This window comes from Hypomesus nipponensis, chromosome 12 (genome assembly GCF_054491055.1).
Source record: "Hypomesus nipponensis isolate SF chromosome 12, ASM5449105v1, whole genome shotgun sequence".
Classification (NCBI taxonomy): domain Eukaryota; kingdom Metazoa; phylum Chordata; class Actinopteri; order Osmeriformes; family Osmeridae; genus Hypomesus; species Hypomesus nipponensis.
This window is the reverse complement of record NC_140372.1, coordinates 13564420-13584156: the sequence shown is the minus strand read 5'-3', so window position 1 is coordinate 13584156 and position 19737 is coordinate 13564420. Positions and strand designations below refer to the sequence as shown.

The 19737-nt window shown below is 48.7% G+C and overlaps 1 protein-coding gene across 2 annotated transcripts; it reads right to left on the bottom strand.

The window, feature by feature from the left end:
• Positions 1-2495: 2495 nt before the first annotated feature.
• LOC146261284 (uncharacterized) lies at positions 2496-18804 on the bottom strand. 2 transcript variants are annotated; one of them, XM_084668160.1, is made up of 10 exons: positions 18534-18804; positions 15976-16338; positions 14542-14661; positions 9720-9776; positions 8228-8374; positions 7554-7715; positions 7004-7117; positions 6032-6473; positions 5223-5877; positions 2496-4436 (listed from the first exon to the last, which is right to left on the bottom strand). In XM_084668160.1, exons 1-10 carry the CDS (start codon positions 18661-18663, stop codon positions 4401-4403), a joined length of 2226 nt encoding a protein of 741 aa, XP_084524286.1. In that variant the 5' UTR covers positions 18664-18804; the 3' UTR covers positions 2496-4400. The 2 variants fall into 2 exon arrangements, with proteins under 2 accessions (XP_084524286.1, XP_084524287.1); XM_084668161.1 differs by lacking the exon at positions 9720-9776 and having other exon boundaries at positions 18534-18801.
• Between the last annotated feature and the right edge of the window lie 933 nt (positions 18805-19737).

The window sequence follows — 19737 nt, the reverse complement described above, 5'->3', positions numbered from 1 at the left end:
ACTAACTCTGCACACACACACACACGCAGAGCACACACACAGGAGAGAGGAGAGGATTGTTGGGTGAAGAGTTCCGTTTGATTTCTCTGAGATAAAGGCAGACAGGTCTGGCAAATGCTGGTTTCAAAGGTAGGTAAGACTACGAGGGAGTCTGTGTTTGAGTGTGTGTACATGACAGAGAGACAGTTTGTGAGTGACACAGATCGCCACTTGTTGAAAGTGGCCAAACCAGAAAATCTAGAGAGCCTGACAAAGAGGCAGGAAACGCATCACTCCATACATTCCACTGACAACAGACACACAGCCAACATGGCAAATTTTAAAAGAAGTCCTAAGTCATTGTTGATGGGTAAAATTCTCTATTTGTATCCAACTTATTTTGTTCAGTGACCTTACCACTATTTGTCTTCTTAAAGCATTTATAATGGCGTTTTCTATAGGCTACCAAACAAGGATCAGTTAGACTGTGAAAATAGTCTCAAAACACATCAGTGACCTTACCACTATTTGTCTTATTAAAACATTTATAAACGCGTTTTCTATAGGCTACCAAACAAGGATCGGTTAGACTGTCAAAATAGTCTCAAAATACCTTTAAATGATCCAGTATTTTATCTTTAGATAAAGTACACAAAAAGGAACCAAAACTAGATGCCTCAAGTCCCAGGTATAACCCGGTTGGTGTCTGATCAAAACTGTAGTCATGTGACCGATACCTGCGTAACAGTGTCTACGGTATATCGCCCATTTACCTGAACAGAATGTTGGTGAGAAATAGACAATAAGTCATGATGACAAACTACAATAAAAACCCCCATAAAAGTACATTTATTTAGAAAAGATTAAGTGTGTTACCTGTTGGAAGGAAGCAGAGCAGAAACGCGGCGACCAGAAGCCGCATAGCTGATCCGATGCGAGGTTATGTAGACAAATGTTTCTTTTCCAATCAATATTAATACTAAATTACTCGTGTCGTCCTTTCAGCAAACACTTTTAATTCCACTCAATAACTTCCCTGTCCTGTCTTTCTCTTCTGGAAGTTGAACGCTGCCATCTCCACCCGCGATGTTAATCGTTTCACTTGATGCCTGAGCTCATCCATCCTTGACTCCACCCCGAAACAGGTGAAAAGTGACGTACAGCAGATACTTTACACCCCAACCCCCAGCTCCCACCTCCTCACCCACACTACCAGATCTGGTCATCTGGGGGCAGTGTTGTACTGTTAAACGACACTGGAACGTCACTCAACGCCGGTATCGGGGACGTTTTCTGTTATAAAAAGCATTTCGGGGCACTTCCTGCGGTTGAGTCGACCTGCTCCCAGCTAACAGTGCAAACACGTGTGCAATGTGCATGTGTGTGTGTATGTTGTTGTTGTTACCCTTTCGTAGAGTAAGTAGGTCTGTTATGCTAGATTAGCATATGAATCAAGGGGCCACAGGCTGGAGCAGCCGCCCACATTTACATACAGGGCCATCCTACAGACAGCTAAACTGAACGCGCAAAACTAAGGGGAAGGGGTAAGGGTTAAGGGGGAGTATGGGGATTCGGCCTAAACATGTGATAACCTATTTAGGAATACCACAACAACCCCCCCCCCCCCCCCCCAGGCTTTTCCAGGCTCTTTGTGCATGCATGTCTCTGTGTGTGTTCCCCTGGCAGCACACACACCCTGCACCTGCAAACTCCCACTCCTCCCCCCCATTCCACACCACACTTCCTGGTTTTGTGTTCTCCTGCAGGAAGCTCTGCCTCTCCTGGTGGTGTCACTTTCTATCCCGTCCCTCTGTGGCAGGGCACTGTCTTGGAACTATAACATTGTTTTGGAAACAGCCACACACACATTCACCTACTCCTACACGCAAACACACTCACACACGCATCTGGTGTGGAGGTTTCTCTCCTTGGTTTGGTGATATCTTTCTTTCCTGATGCTGCCGTCAGAGGGAGAGTTACTCAACAACATTCCTCACATAGTCGGTTACCGTAGGGCCAGCCCCTCCCTAAAACCACACACACACAGACTCAGACTCACACTGGCCTCAACACAGTGCTCCTCAGCGCCAGGCTGTTTCGATGACACCCACTGACAGTCCCAACACACAGTGGGAGTGTTCTCTCCTAAAATGGCGTTTCCTAATGTCATGTTTCTGCCCTCAGGTCTCGCCATACAGCCGACACCGGTGTCCTGTTCTGAAACACACGCACTGAATTGTTTTGACTTGACGTGGGTGTGTGCGTGCGTGTAATCAGTGTGTGGAGTCTAACTGAAGCGTGTGCATGTGTGTTTGGAATGTGGATTCTGACCGTGTTTGTATGCGTATTTGGTATGTAAAGTCTTTCATTGTGTTTGGACGTGTGTGTTTATGTGACGGTAAGTGTCTGTGTGTGTTTGGGGGGGGGGGGGGGGGGGCAGGTATCGTGTGGGAAGTACCTGGAGATTCCAGGGAAGAATTCAACTGTCGTAACATTTGAAAAAGAGCCAGAGCCAGTGAAGGAAGTGTGTTCTTTATATGGTTGAACACAGCTGGAGGTAAACACAGTAAACACTTCTCATCCGTGACCACACAGCATACCCACTTCCCAACCACCACTAATGTCATTTCAGCAAGTTAGATTAAGTCCATTTCCACCAGTCTCCCCTTTGAACAGTTGGCTCCAGACAGACGCAGCGTTGTGACTGTGAGGCCAGTGCGGCTCTGCTACAGCTTAGCCACAACACTGCTCACTGTGTGACAATAAAATCGAGCAGCCAGGGTGTTATGTGCGTACCATGATGTGTGTGTGTGTGTGTGTCAGTGTGTGTGGTTCTCCTTGTAGTTGTGTTTCTGCCTATGGGGTTCTGTGTTTATACTATGTGTGTTGACCTACGTATATGTGTGATAATTGTTCTATCGGAGAGAGAGCCAGTATGTAATCACAATGGACAAAGACTCTGCTGGGTATGACTCATCCTCAATGATACATTGTCTCACTGACAGAGAACTGGGCAGTCAGCGTGCCCCGCACACACGCACACACACACAAACAAACAACACAAAACAAACACATACTGTGATTCAATCATGAGTACCAGCAGGCACAGGTTCTTAGTTAGCAGACACAACAGCAGACGACGTGAATGAAAGTACGAAGACAAAGATAACACTATAGTATGCAGCCAATGGCATTGAAAATCTCAATGTAAACTGAGAGTATTTTTTATGTGTGTGAGTGTGTTTATGTCGTTAGGAGATAAAGGTGGTGATTTAGTGTTTAACATTTGATAAGGACAGGCCGAACACATCAAGAGCAAACACAGTTATCTTATCAGGCGTTTAAATAGTCATAAACATGCCCACACATACTTTGCACATCATATACATGCACGCACACACACACACGCACACCAATACAATAATTTACTCCTGAACACGATCATAAAACACAATACCATACACTCAACACACAGAGGAAGTAAGCATATACTGTTCATGAAAGTACAAACAAATCTAATGCCATTTTAACTCCATAAAAGTATATTTCAACACATAAAACTCCAAAATGTCATTAAAATTGTTTTTAAATTGTAAACCTTTACAATGCTACAGCTAAGTATCTGATCCTACGTCAACACTGTTTTCTACATTGTATCAAATACAAACACTGTATATGGGCTCGAGGCAGGATCTTCAACAACAGCATCGCTCGCCCCAACATTGCCATGGCAGTGACGCTGTGGTGGTTTCATCCTCCTCCACATAGTGGGTTCACTATGTGGAGTACAGCAGGGGGGCGGGGTGGGGGTCCTGGTTCTGACGTCACCCCAACATTGTCTCAACGTCAGACAACCTCTGGGAACAGGAGCCAGGGGTGACATCATCGGTGATGTCAGAAAGAGTGAGAAAGCCCTGTGTCAGCCGAGACTATGGCAGCGTTTGTGTGAGAGGAAGATAGTGTGTGTGTTAACATCGCCGTTAGTAAGAATTGTCTTTTGGTGTTTATGACAAAGTGTGCGTGAAAGAGAGAGTTTGCGTGTGTTGCAGTGTGAGCCGGGGAAGACAATTGAATGGAGGAACTGTCAATCGTTCCTCTTTTACAATACCAGCATCAGTAATAAACAACAATGGAAGGAATGTTCTCCTTCTTCCCCCACTCCTCTCTCTGTCTTTTCCTCTTTCTCTCCCGTATTTTTAGCAACCTTGAAAGCATCATCCACGGTCCAGGGCTGAGATCCAAGCAGTCTCTCAAGTGTAGCACACAGTCAACTTGATTGGTCACTTAGGAATATCCCATCATGCTATTTGTGGACGCTTGCTTTCATTGGTCGCCAACAACCGTATGCCATGACCCCGATGGTCCAGGGAGGAAGGACCGCCCTTCTACTTCCTCCTCCTCCTCCCCTGAGTGTCAGGGGATCAGACTATGAGAGAGTCTCGGCTGAGGAGCGTGCTCTGTGGATAGAAACAGCCAAAGCTACACGTCAGTGACCAGCGCTAGGCTAGGCTAGCAAGCTAGCGTGCTCAAAATATGCTAACAAACGGTGCAGCTTTAGTAGGGGAGAACACAGCCAAGCAGTAGCTCTGTCAGCTCGCATCAGACAGGCAAGTTAAACCAGGTTTAGTAATAACGTTTAAGTGTGGTAATTAGGGAGTTAACAGGTCAGATAGACTGCTGCCAGTTGTTAACGGTGCTGGTTAGCAGGTTTTAACTAGTCTGAAAGTTCCAGGGTGGTCTACCTAGTAGTAGCTCTTGTGACATCTGAACATGACCTGTCGAAGGTACAACACAGCTGGACTATAACTCCAGTACCATCTATGATGCACTTGTAGTGTGGTGGTTTGGAACAATGCCTGTGTAAGAAGCAGCCCTGCCACTAAATATTGCCTGGAATGGTACTGGCAGGTTGTTTTCCCTTTGGTCTAGTGGTAAATGTTTGTTCCCGTGTCGGTTCATGTGTGGCAGGTTGGATTCCCATCTATGACCTTGTTTCTCTGTGTCTGTGAGAGCAGTGTGTGGGTAATCCTCAGTGCTACCTGCAACATGTAAGATGAATAGAAGGTACTGGAGGATTCTCACTGGTTTGAGGTTGTGCAGATCTACCCATCTTGCTTAGTCAGTGTTTAATAGGTACCAGTAGATCTACCTGGGGTTTTACAAAGCTAGGTTTAGCCAGGGACAGGGTTCTGTGACCTCAGGTTGCCCCCAGAGACATGAGTGTGTTCCTACAGGTAACTTACCTGTTTCTTAGACTTGTCTCTCTCCTCTCTTCGGTCCAGAGGAGTGTGGGAGGGGCCATGGGATGAACGCGAGTGTATGATTGGTCGGGGGGAGGGCTCGGCGGCTCTCATTCGCTCCATTTCCCGTTCGCTATATGGCGGCAGAGAATCGTCCTCATCTGGCCGTGTGCTCGGCGACCGGCTGCTCTTTTTAGAGCTGCCCTTAGAGGGCGTGTCTGAATCCTCCCCGCCCTTGGCCACGCCCTTCAGTTTGGCCTTGCGCTCCAATAGGCTAGTCAGGAACGTGTCGTCGTAGTCCTTCTCCCTGGTTGGGCTGTGGCGAGGGGGGGTGGGGTGATCGGTATCACAGGTGCCCCTCCTCTTCTTCGGGGAGGGTGGAGGGGAACTGCGCGGTGGGCGACAATCACGGTCTCGCCGACTTCCCCATTCGCTGTCCTCGTTGCCGCGGTAGCGTGCGTCGTCGTCACGGTAACGCTTGCCGTCGTCGTGCCGGTGATGGTTTCTCTCGCTCATCTCCATCCCGTAATCCCGCTCTTCCCCCTTGGGCCCTTTCTGCCTATAGGAGGTAGCAAACTCCTCCAGCTCGTCCAATGAACCGGTGCGTCCTCTCAGACGGAACTCCTTCCTCTGCAGGTGCTCTGAACGAGGATTCCACCTGAACATCAACACCAGGGATTATAAAATACTAACCACACGCACACAAACACACACACTCACACACAGATACACACACACACACACACACACACATACACACACACAAACAGATACACACACACGGAGATACACACACACACACAGGCACGCACCTGTTACGGTGCTCCTCTGTACTGTGGTTGTGTTGGTGCTGGCTGCGTGCTGACCTGGTCGTCAGGGAAGGGGGGTGGCGGGGGGGTTCAGGAAGATCTCTTTCTCGCTCTCTTTCTCTCTCGCGCTCCCGTTCTCTCTCTCGTTCACACTCTCGTTCGTACTCTCGCTCGCGATCTCTCTCGCGCTCTCTCTCACGCTCTCGCTCCTGCTCTCTCTCTCGCTCACGCTCTCTCTCTCGTTCACGGTCTCTCTCTCGTTCACGGTCTCTCTCTCGTTCCCTCTCTTGTTCTCTCTCTCTCTCTCGTTCAACTTCAAGGTCATGTTCAAGGTCGTGGGCAAGGTCGGGGATGGCGGGCAGGGCCTTCTTGGCCACCTGCCGGTAGGTTTGACGGAATCCTGTGTCCACCTCGTGGAGGGAACTGAGCTCTGATAGGCTGCAGGCTACAAAGACAACGACCAATCAAACAGGTTATTCAGTTGTACACTTCCTGGTCGGAGGACACACACAAAAACACGGACAAGGATGTGGAAGCTGTGATTTCAGAGTTGATGAAAGCATGCTAAATGCAGAAAGGGAGGAAGACCGGGGATAGAGGGAGAGAGGAGAGAGAGGGAGAGAGAGAGGAGAGAAACAGGAGAGTGATCCGTCTAAGTGTCTTAGCTTCAGAGAGAGCGACTAAGCGAGCTATGAGACAGTAGCCTTAGGAATCCCCATCAGCTCATGCCAGACAAAACAAAGTCTGCTGCGACTACCACACATCCCATAATAACCCACGGTGAGACTCAGACTCACTCGACCGGCCCAAGGAGACAACGGTATGGAAGCATGCTCGGAGGTAACACATGGAGGTAGGAAGCATGCTACAGCACAGCCAGAGTGCACACTAAGCCCTGAGGTTAGCATACTAGAGTACAGAGAGAGTGAGCAACGAGCCTGGGCAGCATGCTAACCAGGAAGGTCAGGGTCTTACAGGTGTGGCTGTTGCTCCGGGCAGGGTTGAAGTGGGCCAGTTGCTTCTCTACATACTGCAGAACCCTAAGAGAGTTGTGATCCTGGCTGGACGGGACACGGTACCCGGGCCGGACTGCAGACACACACTCTATACCTCAGACCAGCCCAGGGTGTGTGTGTGTGTGTGTGAGAGAGAGAGAGAGAGAGAGAGAGAGAGAGAGAGAGAGAGAGAGAGAGAGAGAGAGAGAGAGAGAGAGAGAGAGAGAGAGAGAGAGAGAGAGAGAGAGAGAGAGAGAGAGAGAGAGAGAGAGAGAGAGAGAGAGAGAGAGAGAGAGAGAGAGAGAATGTGTGTGTGTGCGCTTCGAACCACTGAAACGGTGCTGGAAATGTGCACTTCTGGTCTTGAGGATCTGCTGAACTTACAATATGCTTTCTTTGTCGCTATGAATACATATGTCTAAATCCTCATTCTGCTAAATGAATAACAAAATGTAAGTATGTGGTATTTATCTATGGAATGTGCGTGTATGCATCATCATCTTGCATCACACACACACACACACACTCACCTCCGGTCAGGCTGTTCTCTGAGGGGGTGAGGGACTTGGGGTCGACCAGGGAAGGGGGGGCAATGGGGAGCATGGTGGGAACCCCAGACACATAGTACGGGGGGTAGAGGGCGATCTGGGGGCTGGAGCTGCTGTTCTTGATCCCCTTACCAGCCTCGTACACTGTAGGAGAGTGGAAGGAGGGGGAGAGAGGAGGGTGGAGGGCGGAGGGAAGAGAGACGAGGAGAGGGGGGAAAGAGAGAGGAGGGAGGAGGGAAGAGAGAGAAGGATGGAGGGAAGAGAGGAGGAGAGAGGAGGGAGGAGGGAAGAGAGGAGAGAGGAGGGAAGAGAGAGGAGGATGGAGGGAAGAGAGAGGAGGGAGGAGGGAAGAGAGAGAAGGATGGAGGGAAGAGAGGAGGAGAGAGGAGGAGAGAGGAGGGAGGAGGGAAGAGAGGAGAGAGGAGGGAAGAGAGAGGAGGATGGAGGGAAGAGAGGAAGAGGATTATTTTGATCCTATGATTCAATAAGAACAGAAATATGGTGGCCCCTGCAAGTTGTGTGTATGAGTGTCTGTGTGTGAATGTATGTGTGTGTGTGTGTGTACCAGTGTATGCCTGTAGTGTGTGTGTGTGTGTTTGCGTGTGGGCGAAGGTGTCTGAATGTTTGTGTGTAAAGCTGTGTGTGTGTGTACTCACAGTGCCGAGGGCAGCAGCAGGTGTCGGGGCAGCAGCAGCAGCGGACGTAGCAGCAGCAGGAGTGAGGGCAGCACTGGCACCAGCACAGCCCCACCAGCAGGAGGAGCAGCACACTGCCAAGAGACACCGCCCCCACAAACACCCACTCTGGAGCACACACACACACACACATATGCACACATACACAAAGATTTACAGAGAGGGAGACATACATAGACACACACACACACACATACACACACAGACAGACACACACACAGACAGACACACACAGACAGAGACATATATAGACACACGCGCACACACACGCAGACACACCCACACAAGGGATTTGTTAGTGTAACTAGTGGCAAATAGATGACTGAGAGTATGGGTGGAGGGAGAGGGAATGGATGGATACACATCTCCAGAGATGGAGGGACAGAGGGAGGGGTGCCATGACAACATGTAGACAACCACACAAACCTAACATCTACATGTCTGTGTGTGTGTGTGTGTGTGTGTCTGTGTGCGTGTGTATGTTTGTGTCATGTTTATGATGGCGTAGGAGAGGTTATGGTTTTGTTTATGAGAGGGTTCACTCTACTACAGCGTTACAATAGATAAGACATAACCATCAACCACAAACAATCACCCACACACACACACAAACAAACAGGAAGCCAGTCAGGCTGGAGGCTAGGCCAAAGGAAGGAAACAGTTATCCTGGAAAGAGAAAGAGAGAGACAGGGAAGGATAGAGAGAGAAAGAGAACTTGGCTCCTGCAGTGAATTGGGTCAGAATGTGACCTAAGATTACCCTTTTAGATCAGAAATACTACTCCAACTGTATCTCTCTCTCTCTCTCACACACACACACACACGTTCCACATGGGTCGAGACCCCACCGTAAGACAGCAACATTACAGAGGAAGGACTCACAGGATATTAGATCACAACCTCTCTGGATGAATGACACCAACTTCCCTGTCTGTGATGAGTACCCCCCCCCCCCCCACACACACACACACATACAAGCTTGTACACGCCCTGCACACAAATCCTGGTGATTTTTGGACGGAGATTTGAAATATGAGAGGAATTTCATGAGACAGGGAGTCTCTCTCCATGATTTGTGTGTGTACACTAAAATCTCCCAGCAGGAAGTCAACAAGGAAACATCTGGGGTGCCCTTCATTTGACAGTCGCTACCTTCCGCCCTCCCACGTGCCTCCTCTGTGCACTCCCCCCATGGCGTGAACCACAACCACTAGCCAACCATCTAACATGACGCCAGACCACACCCAAATATGGACGCTCACAATCCACAGGAAGCTGTCTAGGTGCGTATAAAACGCCCTGCAGTGGTCAGTTCCGAGCCTCACCACCGTCGCCTAAAACGGACGCGCCATCTGTGAGATTTACTGGATTACTGCAGCCGGGAGCAAGAAGACAGTTAGAGGAGGTGTTAGTTGTAGGAGGGAGGGGGCTAGGTGAGGTGGACACGCCCCTACCTGGCATCAGGGTCAGGTCTAGTTCAGGCAGCAGGTCGCCCGGCTCACCTGAGTTACCTGGAGAGAGACCACAGCACAGCGTGATGGACAGGAAGCCAGGGGTTGGAGGGCAACAGGAAACAGGAAGTTGACTTTGCCTCCCATCCCCGAGCAGATCAAAGAGGGGTGGACAGAGATTGGCTAGATGGGGGGAGAGTCTCAACCCGCTACACAATCGGTGGGCTGTCGAATTTGACGCCTGTTCTGTCTAATCTCATCTTCACAGGTGGAGAGAGGGAGGGGCTGGGGTTCAGACAAAGAAGGAAAAAGTGAGTGATTGAGCTGTGCCATGCATGCATACAAAGAGTAGAGTGACAAAGAGACAGAGAGACAGAGAGAGAGGGGGGGAGGGAGGGAAGGACGGAGGAGAGAAGGAGGTGAGAAAAGGGAGAGAGAGGGGGGAGAGAGAGGAAGGTGAGAAAGGGAGAGAGAAGGAGGAGAGAGAGGGAGAGGGGGAGGAGAGAGAGAGAGAGGAAGGAGAGAGAGGGAGAGCCGTTAGCAGCAGTAGCATGCATCTGTGGTGTGGATCATGAGGCTGTCGTTAGAAGGTGTCTTCATCGTCCTCGTCATCATCGTCACCATCGCAGGCCCGTGAGACATATTGGAGCCGTGAGCTCATTATCCTAAGAAGAAGAAGCAACCCATTCACACCTCCCTCTCCCCTCCACTTCTGCCAACACAGAGAGTGTGAGAGGGAGAACGAGAGAGAGAGAACGAGAGAGAGGGAACGAGAGAGAGAGAGGCTTGATCCTGGTCACATACAGGAATGTGTTCCATTAAAAGTACTGGAACACGCACGCACGCACGCACACGGGTGTAGGTGCAGGGTCAGATGGGCAGGACTGAGGAGGTCTCTAGCAGAAGGCTTAGAGCTCCAAACACATCAAGCTTTGTCTGAAACAGGAACAGACAGGCAGGAAGACCTTCAACATGGCTCCACAGACCTCCCGCATGGACACACACACACGTGTACAAACACACACGTACACACACAGATTTACTCAGCTTACTCCTGACATTCCTTCTCTCTCCAGGTCAGTGCTGCCCTTTGGCCAATCAGAACACAGAACTAACAGACCAGGGAGGAGCACAAATAGTTTGGGGGAACTTGATTTAACTTGAAGCCAGAGGGGTGGGGTTAGCAGCGACGCAAACTACTCCACTTCTTCAAGCTGGCCAAGCAAAGGACTCTGATAATTATCTGTCTGTCTGTCTGTCTGTCTGTCTGTCTGTCTGTCTGTCTGTCTGTCTGTCTGTAGTATGTTCTCTAGTATGCTCCTGCTCTGGTAATCTGTGTCTGTTTGTAGTATGTTCTTACTCTGGAACCTGTCTGTCTGTAGGTCTGTCTGTAGGTCTGTCTGTCTGTCTGTCTGTCTGTCTGTCTGTCTGTAGGTCTGTCTGTCTGTGTCTAGTATGTTCCTGTTTGGTAACATTTTTCTTTCTAGTATGTTCCTGCTTGGTAACATGTCTGTCTCTCTAGTCTAGTACGTTTCTGCTTTGTAAACGGTCTGTCTCTCTAGTACGTTTCTGCTTAGTAAACTGTCTGTCTCTACTATCTTGGTGCTTGATAAACTGTCTCTCTAGTATGTTCTTGCTTGGTAAACTGTCTGTCTCTCTAGTACAGTGTTTCTCAAACTTTTTCACACCAAGGACCACTTGGCCAATACATAAAAACTTGCTGACCAGGCATCTAACTAAATAGTAGGCTATATCCCTGGAACAACAGGCCTCCAGACCTGGCGCCATACAATTGTTAGCGGCACATGATTTTCTAACTGATAATGGCCGGGTTTCCCAGATTCGTTAAGAAGCTCTTAACGCTAAGAGCTTCTTAAGAGCGTTCTAAGAACGCTTTAGAACGCTCTTAGAACGCTCCTAAGAAGGTCTTAGCATTAAGAGCTTCTTAACGAATCTGGGAAACCCAGCCAATGTAGGCTCTTCTGCTAATTATAATTTCCGCTAAGAAAAAAAATCATGTTTTGAGACTGCTTAGCGATCCGAGTGTTAATCAAGCACGTAACCAGAGGTTGTAAATATTCTAGCTCAAACCTAGGACATATAGGTTTGATGTGATGCAAATAGGGATCTCCACACAAAATGTTTGGCCATTATTTGAGTTCTAAATAGTTTTGGGAGATTTACGTAAAATAAACTGCCATTTTTCAATTGGTAAAACCTTGTCTAGTGATGCCATCACTCCGGCCCTGCTCCCATCCATCCTCCCTGAAGCGTATCGTTACGGTTGGGCTGCCCGGCCCAGCAATCGGTACCCTATCTGAGAAAACCTTTTAGAAAAGACGGGCTATGGACCCAACCAACTCTGTTTGGGAAGGGAGAACTTCCTCACATTGTACAAACAGAGAGGCTCTGGTACAACCCATGCAGAGGCTGAGATGTCAGAATGCGGAACGTGTGTAGCCCATTTTAACAGGCTACTACTGACTGTTTTCTTCTTTCTGAGTTGTATGTTAGAAATGTTGCAATAATTTACTTGTGGCCGTCGCGGACCAGTAGTCTGCCACAGTGTACCCCCAGTGGTCCGCCACACTCTCAAAGTGTGGTACACCAGTGGACCACACTTTGAAAACGACTGCTCTAGTATGTTCCTGCTTGGTAAACTGTCTGTCTCTCTAGTATGTTCCTGCTTGGTAAACTGTCTGTCTCTCTAGTATGTTCCTGCTTGGTAAACTGTCTGTCTCTCTAGTATGTTCCTGCTTGATAAACTGTCTGTCTCTCTGGTATGTTCCTGCTTTTTCTTCTTCATTACTGAGACAGGAAGAGCCCCTCCCTCGACTACTAAACATTTAGTAATGAGTTTGACTACACGCACACAAACTACATCTCTCACACACATACATACACACACACACACACACACACACACTCACTACTCCTAATGTTCTAAAGACTTCATGAGATTCAGCCCCTCACTCTGTAAGTGCTTCTTTGCTCCCATCTCTCCGACACAAAAACTCTCTTTTTCCCCTTTTCCTTCCCTCTCTTTACGTCTTTCTCTACCCCCTCTCCTTCTTCTCTGTCTAATTACTGTCCATTTTGTTTCACTCTCCTCTCGTTCTCTTTAGTCTGTTAATCTTCTTGTCTTCCTTTCTCTCAGACAGCTCCACACAAAGACCCCCTCCCACCACCACCCCTTTATAGGCCTTGTTGCCAAGGTGACCAGTAGTTACAAGTAGCTAGTGTGCTCTGTGTTCTGCTGGGTCCTCTTCACTCCACAGGACATGAGTGATCATATACAGTGTGTAGATAAGGCTGCTGGGAACTGTAGTTCCAGAGTCTCTCCTCAGCTGGGACCTACGCAGTGGTCTCTCTGGTGGTGGCTACTCTGCATGACACAACACCTGGGACCTGCGCCAATGGTGTGTGTGTTTCTGTGTGTGAGAGTATGTGTGTGTTTCTGTGTGTGTGTGTGTGTGTGAGACAGAAACAAAGCCTTCTCACACTGCGAGTCATGGCACTGGAGGACAGCATGGCAAACAGGGCATCGCCATGGCAGTGTTGGTAGCCTGACAGCCATGAGACCTGGCATTGTTTGAAAACAACGTGTTACAACTTCTATTATAACAACAGGCAGAGCCCTCACACACACACACACACACACATAGCAAGTTCCATGTGTACACAAAACCTCAATCAGAGTTATCGTCATGTAGGTCCAACCCAGTGTCAGTGTAGAGTTACTATGGCAGTGTTGTAGGTATGAGCTGGCAGAGCAAACCACAGCTCCCTTCATCAACCTGGGGCCGGGGGGGGGGGGGGGGGGGGGGTGAAGCTGGGGGAGGAGTTGGAAGAGAGAGCTGTGGTCTGGATGTCTTCAGGGTGATGGGGTGGAGTTGTGGCCTCTGGAAGCTGGAGTTGTGGTCTGGACGATTTGAATTCTGGAGGGTTTAGGGTCTGGAGGGTTTGTCTGAAGGAGCGTTTCTCAACCCTGCTCCTCAGGACCCATTGTTTAGCATGGTCTAGATTTTGTGTCCCTGCTCCAACACACCTGATTCTAATGAATGTTTGTTATCGGGCTTCTGCTGAGCTTCATAACGACCCATTCATTAGAATCAGGTGTGTTGGAGCAGGGAAATATCTAGAACATGTAGGACAGTGGGTCCAGAGTAACAGGGTTGATAAATACTGGTCTGAAGGGTATTGTGGACTGGAGGGTTGGGGTAGGGAAGGTAGGGGATATGGAGGGTTGGGGTATGGAGAGTTGGGGGTATGGAGAGTAAGGGATATGGAAAGTTGGGATATGGAGGGATGGGATATGGAGGGATGGGGATATGGAGAGTAGGGGATATGGAGGGTTGGGATATGGAGGGTTGGGGGTATGGAGGGATGGGGATATGGAGGGTTGGGGATATGGAGGGTTGGGGCTATGGAGGGTTGGGATATGGAGGGTTGGGGGTATGGAGGGATGGGATATGGAGGGATGGGGATATGGAGAGTAGGGGATATGGAGGGTTGGGGGTATGGAGGGATGGGGTAGGGATTTCTGGTCTGCTTTATCCCTGTGGACTCAATGATGTTGGCCTGTTTGCAGCCCGGACATTGTGTATCTGACAGAGAAACACCCTGGTGATGTATAATCACTCCGCTATGCTTAGCAACCTCCTGGCAACAGGGGTAGGCCGGCAGCAGATGTAAATGTGTGAAAGGCAGATAGAAAGATAGAAAAAGGGAGGTAAAGAGAGAGAGAGAGAGAGAGAGAGAGAGAGAGAGAGAGAGAGAGAGAAAAGGCAGAAGGAGAGAAATGTGTGTGTGTGTTCAGTCTTACCTAGCACCAGCAGCTCTACAGGGGCTTCGTTGAGTCCCTCCAGGTCATCTGCTATCACTACTTTACACAGGTAGACCCCACTGTCACCCCACTGCACTTCCCCAATACGCAGGTCTGCCTCTGGAGGGGGGGGGGGGGGAAGGCCAGGGAAAGAAGGAGAAATAGCGAGGGAGAAAGATGAAGAATGTGATTGAGAGAGAGGGAGAAAGAAGAGGAAGGGGAGGGAGGGTGGGAGAGATTCAGAAAGGAGGAATACCAATGGGAGATTTCACTGTGGACATGTGTGCGAGTTGTAACATTTCAAAACAAAAAGCTTTACGAAACAATCTTTTACAAAACATAACAGAAGGATCATCCCCCTCAAAAGATATACAGAACAATACAGTTGTGTACAGTAGATTAGGGTAAGGCCGACTACAAAACAGTAAAGTTCAGTAAAGTACAGCAAACAGCAGTATATATTCTAACACCGCATGCGTGTGTTTGTTTGGATGGGCGGGGGGGGGGGGGGGGGGAACCTAAGGTAGACCTCTCCATTGTGAAGCAGACATGTACACACACCCATCTAGCTGACAGGAAGTGTTCTAAGTAATGGACTTCCTTTTCCTGTGGGGGGTGACAAAGGGGGAGGGTCAGTCTGGTCTAGCCTTGCTGACCCATGTGATCCACAGCTTTAGGACATAGTTGCATGGACACGGGGCATCACGGCACATGTTCACCCTGAACAGCAGTTTGACTGGTTCTCACGTTCCAGTACTTGGAGATGCGCTTGATGTATATAAATTTAGTTTGACTGAATATCCCTATAGAACGTTTTTCACATAACGAGTATGTGAATGGAACAATGGATGTTGAAACAGTAGTTATTTGTATGTACTTTTATGTAGTTGTGTATGCAAACACACACACACACACAAACACACACGCACACACACACACACACACACACAGGGAGTCAGAGAGTCTGGGTGTTTCGGCTGACACTAGATTTCACCAGAGGAACCAGACCTCCGTGAAGCAAAGACTGGGGAGAGAGTGATAGAGCGCAAAAGAGCGAGAGAGAGAGACAGAGAAAGAGTTCGACGACAACATGAAAGCACAGTGGAACAAATCACCTCTTTTGTCCATCTGGCTGCTCATGGAAGAGAGGAGTGGAGGAGGAGGAGAGAAGAGAGAGCTGATTCTTGGTCCTGAGTTACAGCTTCATAAATCTGAGGCCAGGTTACAGGGGCATCCCTCACTGCCTCCGGGGTAGCACCACAGATACACACACACACACACGCTGTCCTGTAGATGACCCCACTGTGTACTGTCTGTGTGTGTACACTCTTATGCGAGTGGTTTTCTGTGTATGTCTCTGCAGGTGTGTGTGTCTCTCTGCAAGTGTGTGTGCCTCTATAGGTGTGTGCGTATCTTCCCGGGGGTGCGTCTTACTGTTGAGGATGGAGATATCCCTGTCCTTGTAGTGCTCAGACAGAGTGATGGAGGCTCCAGAGATGGAGGCTATGATCCGGACCGTGCGGCTGCTGTCAGGGCACTCCAGATGGGACGCGTAGCCCTGGTCCACCCCCCCAAGGCCTCCGCGGCCCCCATGACCCCCGGGGGCCCCGTGGCTGTCTGGGTACGCGAAGGCTTGGCGCGTGCGGTCACGGCAGTAGGACTTGTACCACCACTGGACCACGGGGGTCTGGGTGGAGATGCTGGAGTACTGGCAAGGCAGAACCACCGTCTGGAACAGCAAGGCATACTTCCTGTCCTCTCTTACCGACACCTGAACTCCCCCACAGGATGGGGTGGCTGGGGAAGGAGGGGGGGGGGGGAAGCAAGAAAGGGGGAAAGGGGAGAGAGATGGGAAGTTGGAGAGGGGGGAGGATGGACAGAGCGAGAGAGATGGAGAGAACGTATTTTTTATGGAGCGACCGACTGTAGGAAAAGGCATTTAGTCCTAGAACTGTGAAGAAGTGCCTCGTCTCTGCAGGGAAACCAGGCGACAACGCACAAACACAAACAATCTGGGAATCAGCTATTCGTCAGTCTGGCTGAGGTGGTAGTCTTTACATACAGATAGGTAGTTACAGCTGTTTGCTGAAGATAGCGCGTCCTCACATGCACTGGTTATTATTACCTCACAAACGCACACACACACACACACACGCTGGGTAGCTGGGTATGACTACCTGGAGGTTGTTGTTGAGCTACTACAAAGAGACGAGCTTTACAGGCAGACTCCCCTGCCAGGACACACACACACACACACCCAGAAACATCTGTGTCTGCTAAATGTGTGTTTTCAGAAAGGAGGGAATAAGGGAGAGAAAAGAAAGAGATACAAAGGAATCCGGGGGGGGGGGGGGGGGGTAACCCTGTCCTCAATAGATCTGTGATGAAGCTGATTTTGTTTTCTTTCCATCAGTTAAGGTATGCTTGGTTTGGATTGCCCAGTCAGACGGAACCAATGGATTCAACAGAAAAGGGCAAACTGTGCTCCTTCGCTAAGCAAAGTCAAATAAATCAAGGGCGCCTAATCTATTTTTGCTACGAAATACCTTTCAGCTGAGATGTGCATAGAGAGGAGAGAGGGAGGGAAGGGGGGTAGGAAGAAGGGAAGAGAGGAGAGAGGGACAGAAAGGGTAAGTGCTTACACTGCTGTCTTTTAACACTGGGGATGGAGACAGTCACAAGGAGAGACAGAGAAATCAAGGGAAGGAGGGAGAAGGAGAGAGAAACCGAGAGAAAGAGGAGAAGAGAAAAAGCGAGAGAAAAAGAGGGAGGGAGGGAGGGAGGGAGGGAGGGAGGGAGGGAGGGAGGGAGGGAGGGAGGGAGGGAGGGAGGGAGGGAGGGAGGGAGGGAGGGAGGGAGGGAGGGAGGGAGGGAGGGGAAAAAGAGCAGAGAAAGAGGAACCTTCCCAGAAGGAAAGCATAATGCTGGGTATGTTTAGGAACATCGTTGGTGAGTTCCAGGGGGTAGGGGCAAAAGATAAGACTGTGAGTCTGTTGAGAGTAAGTGTTTATTAACTTTAAAGGGTGTGTGTGTGTGTGGGGGGGGGGGGGGGGGGTTAGTTGAGGAAAGGAGTTGGGGTGGGGGGGTTGACAACAAGGAGAAAAGTTTGGGGGTTAGACAACAAGAAAGGAGAACAGATGGAAGAAGGGAGAGAGAAGGGAAAGGAGAAGGAGGGAATGGATGACAAGGTTGAAGGGGTAGACTGAGATTAGGGTTAGGGTACAGATTTTTCCCTGACCCCTTTCTCATTGTTTAGGATTCCCTCACGCCCCAGAGGGGTGGAGCCGAGGGAACAATCCCCCATGCTTACCAATGCCAACAACACCTGCTGCAGCCCTCAACTTTCTCAACATAACAGTCAACTTCTGAACATCTTACAGTACAGTTAGGGTTCAACCTTGTTTTACATAGCCCAGGACCATAGATTCTCACAGTTCTATAGTCTGAAAACGTGTAAAATATCCCCAGTAAGTTCTAGAGGCCTACCTGAGAACTGGACTTGATCCGACCTGGGTTGGAGGTCGGGTTAAACTGGACGTCTGCCAACTTTGAAAGCTTAACCCAGAACTCCAGCCTTCACGCAAATCCTTCACAAATGAACAAACGGTATGCTACCTAACGGTGGAAGTGTAGTTTTGCCTCGTGACTCTAATCAAATCACTTTTACTTGAAATGTACAATTCTCTCTTGACTTGGCACGCTGTCAGTACTTTGATCCAAAAATCCTTGCAAACCATTTGTTCGTAAAATTTAGAAATTACTTTTGGGGCTTCGGTATCCCATTATTTTTTGGTAGGCTAGTCGATTACAATTTATTTCTCACGGGCCAAGGCATTTCGGTCTACAGCGAAAGAAAGCGCACAGAGGGAAACATCATGAACCACTTGGTAAAAGTGCGCCCGAGAACAACAACCTGTTCCGCTCAAGAAAAAAAAAGATGTAGCCTAGTCTAGGCTATTGAAAGCAAGAAAAACTCCATACCATCGACCTACCTGTTAGACAAAGTCCTATAGCAATCCACCAGCGCAGTTTAAGAAACGTTCTCCAAATCCTGGCGTTCATGTTTAGAGAATTACTCTCGGACGCGGGTACATATTCTACCTTCAATCTCTTTCGCCTCATTCCTGAAAACCGTTATTCCAAGGCGCTCCTCGCACTGAGCTCGTGAATAACGGGACGGTACCGCAAGAATGGGTGGTGCTTCTTTCCTCTGCTCCTTTTCAGGGCGGCGGGCCGCGGGGGCGTCCGCTTGTTTCAAACTCACCGAAGCTTCACCGATGCTGAGGCCAGCAGAGTGAGCTAATGTTCTTGAAAATATCTGGCCAAGGAGTAACTTTTGCAATATTTCTAAATATAAACTGTAGACAGAATGTAGTTACTGTAAGAGATGATCATCAACGTGTCATACATGCCACAAACGACAGGTGGTTCGTATAGCCTACTCATAAGCGTAGGTTTAGGGTCAGACAGCAAGGACATTTCCATACCAATGTCAAGTGTTCCCATTTAAACAAAATAAAATGTTGGTTCTCACCAGTGTTCAAACCAAACCTACGTTCTTGATTGGAGGTTATTGGAGGACAACTTTTTAGGGGAAGAAAGTAGCCTACGTTTGTGTGTGCGTCATCGGCGGAGTTTAAATCCACCGACGCAGTTTTCTAGAGGCAATTAGTGCTAACTCGCACAGAATGGTACATTTCCTCGTTCTATCCGGGATCAAATTGGGCTCATGCAAGATATTCGTTTAATTAATTTGAGGGTGGCGATGGACGGTGACAGTGCAGCTTCGCCCTCTAGCGGTAAATGAGAATGATCTCTCATTAGGGACTCCACAGCGACATTTACTGGTCTAAAAAAAACTGCACCATAGCAATGGCGCTGCCAGGATGGGGTTGGGACCATGGCCAATTTATGTATTTGTTTTTGTTTAAAATGTTAACTGTTAGACTACCGGTATTAATATATGCATCAAGCGATCTGTAGTAAACATATCCTAGTTATTCTGAAAAAATAATGTAAGCAATACAATTCAAATTTATTAAATTTTGCCCCCAAATAAAGCTGTTTCAAATGTTCAGAAAACATCTAAAGTGTAAAATATTATCTGTCTACATTATTTTTCTGCATGTCAAGACTTCAAACAATATTTCTTAACTTGAAATTCATTAAAGAAGATCTAATTTTGTGACGTTTGGT

What these genes read in the sequence shown, in the direction of transcription:
- LOC146261284 (XM_084668160.1), bottom strand. Translation starts at nt 18,663, where the DNA reads ATGAGGCGAAAGAGATTGAAGGTAGAATATGTACCCGCGTCCGAGAGT. An exon ending in GGATATCTCCATCCTCAACA is followed by an intron (nt 14,662 to 15,975) that starts GTAAGACGCACC and finishes CCCCCCCTCCAG; the next exon opens with AGGCAGACCTGCGTATTGGG. An exon ending in CTGCTGCTGCCCTCGGCACT is followed by an intron (nt 7,716 to 8,227) that starts GTGAGTACACAC and finishes ACTCTCCTACAG; the next exon opens with TGTACGAGGCTGGTAAGGGG.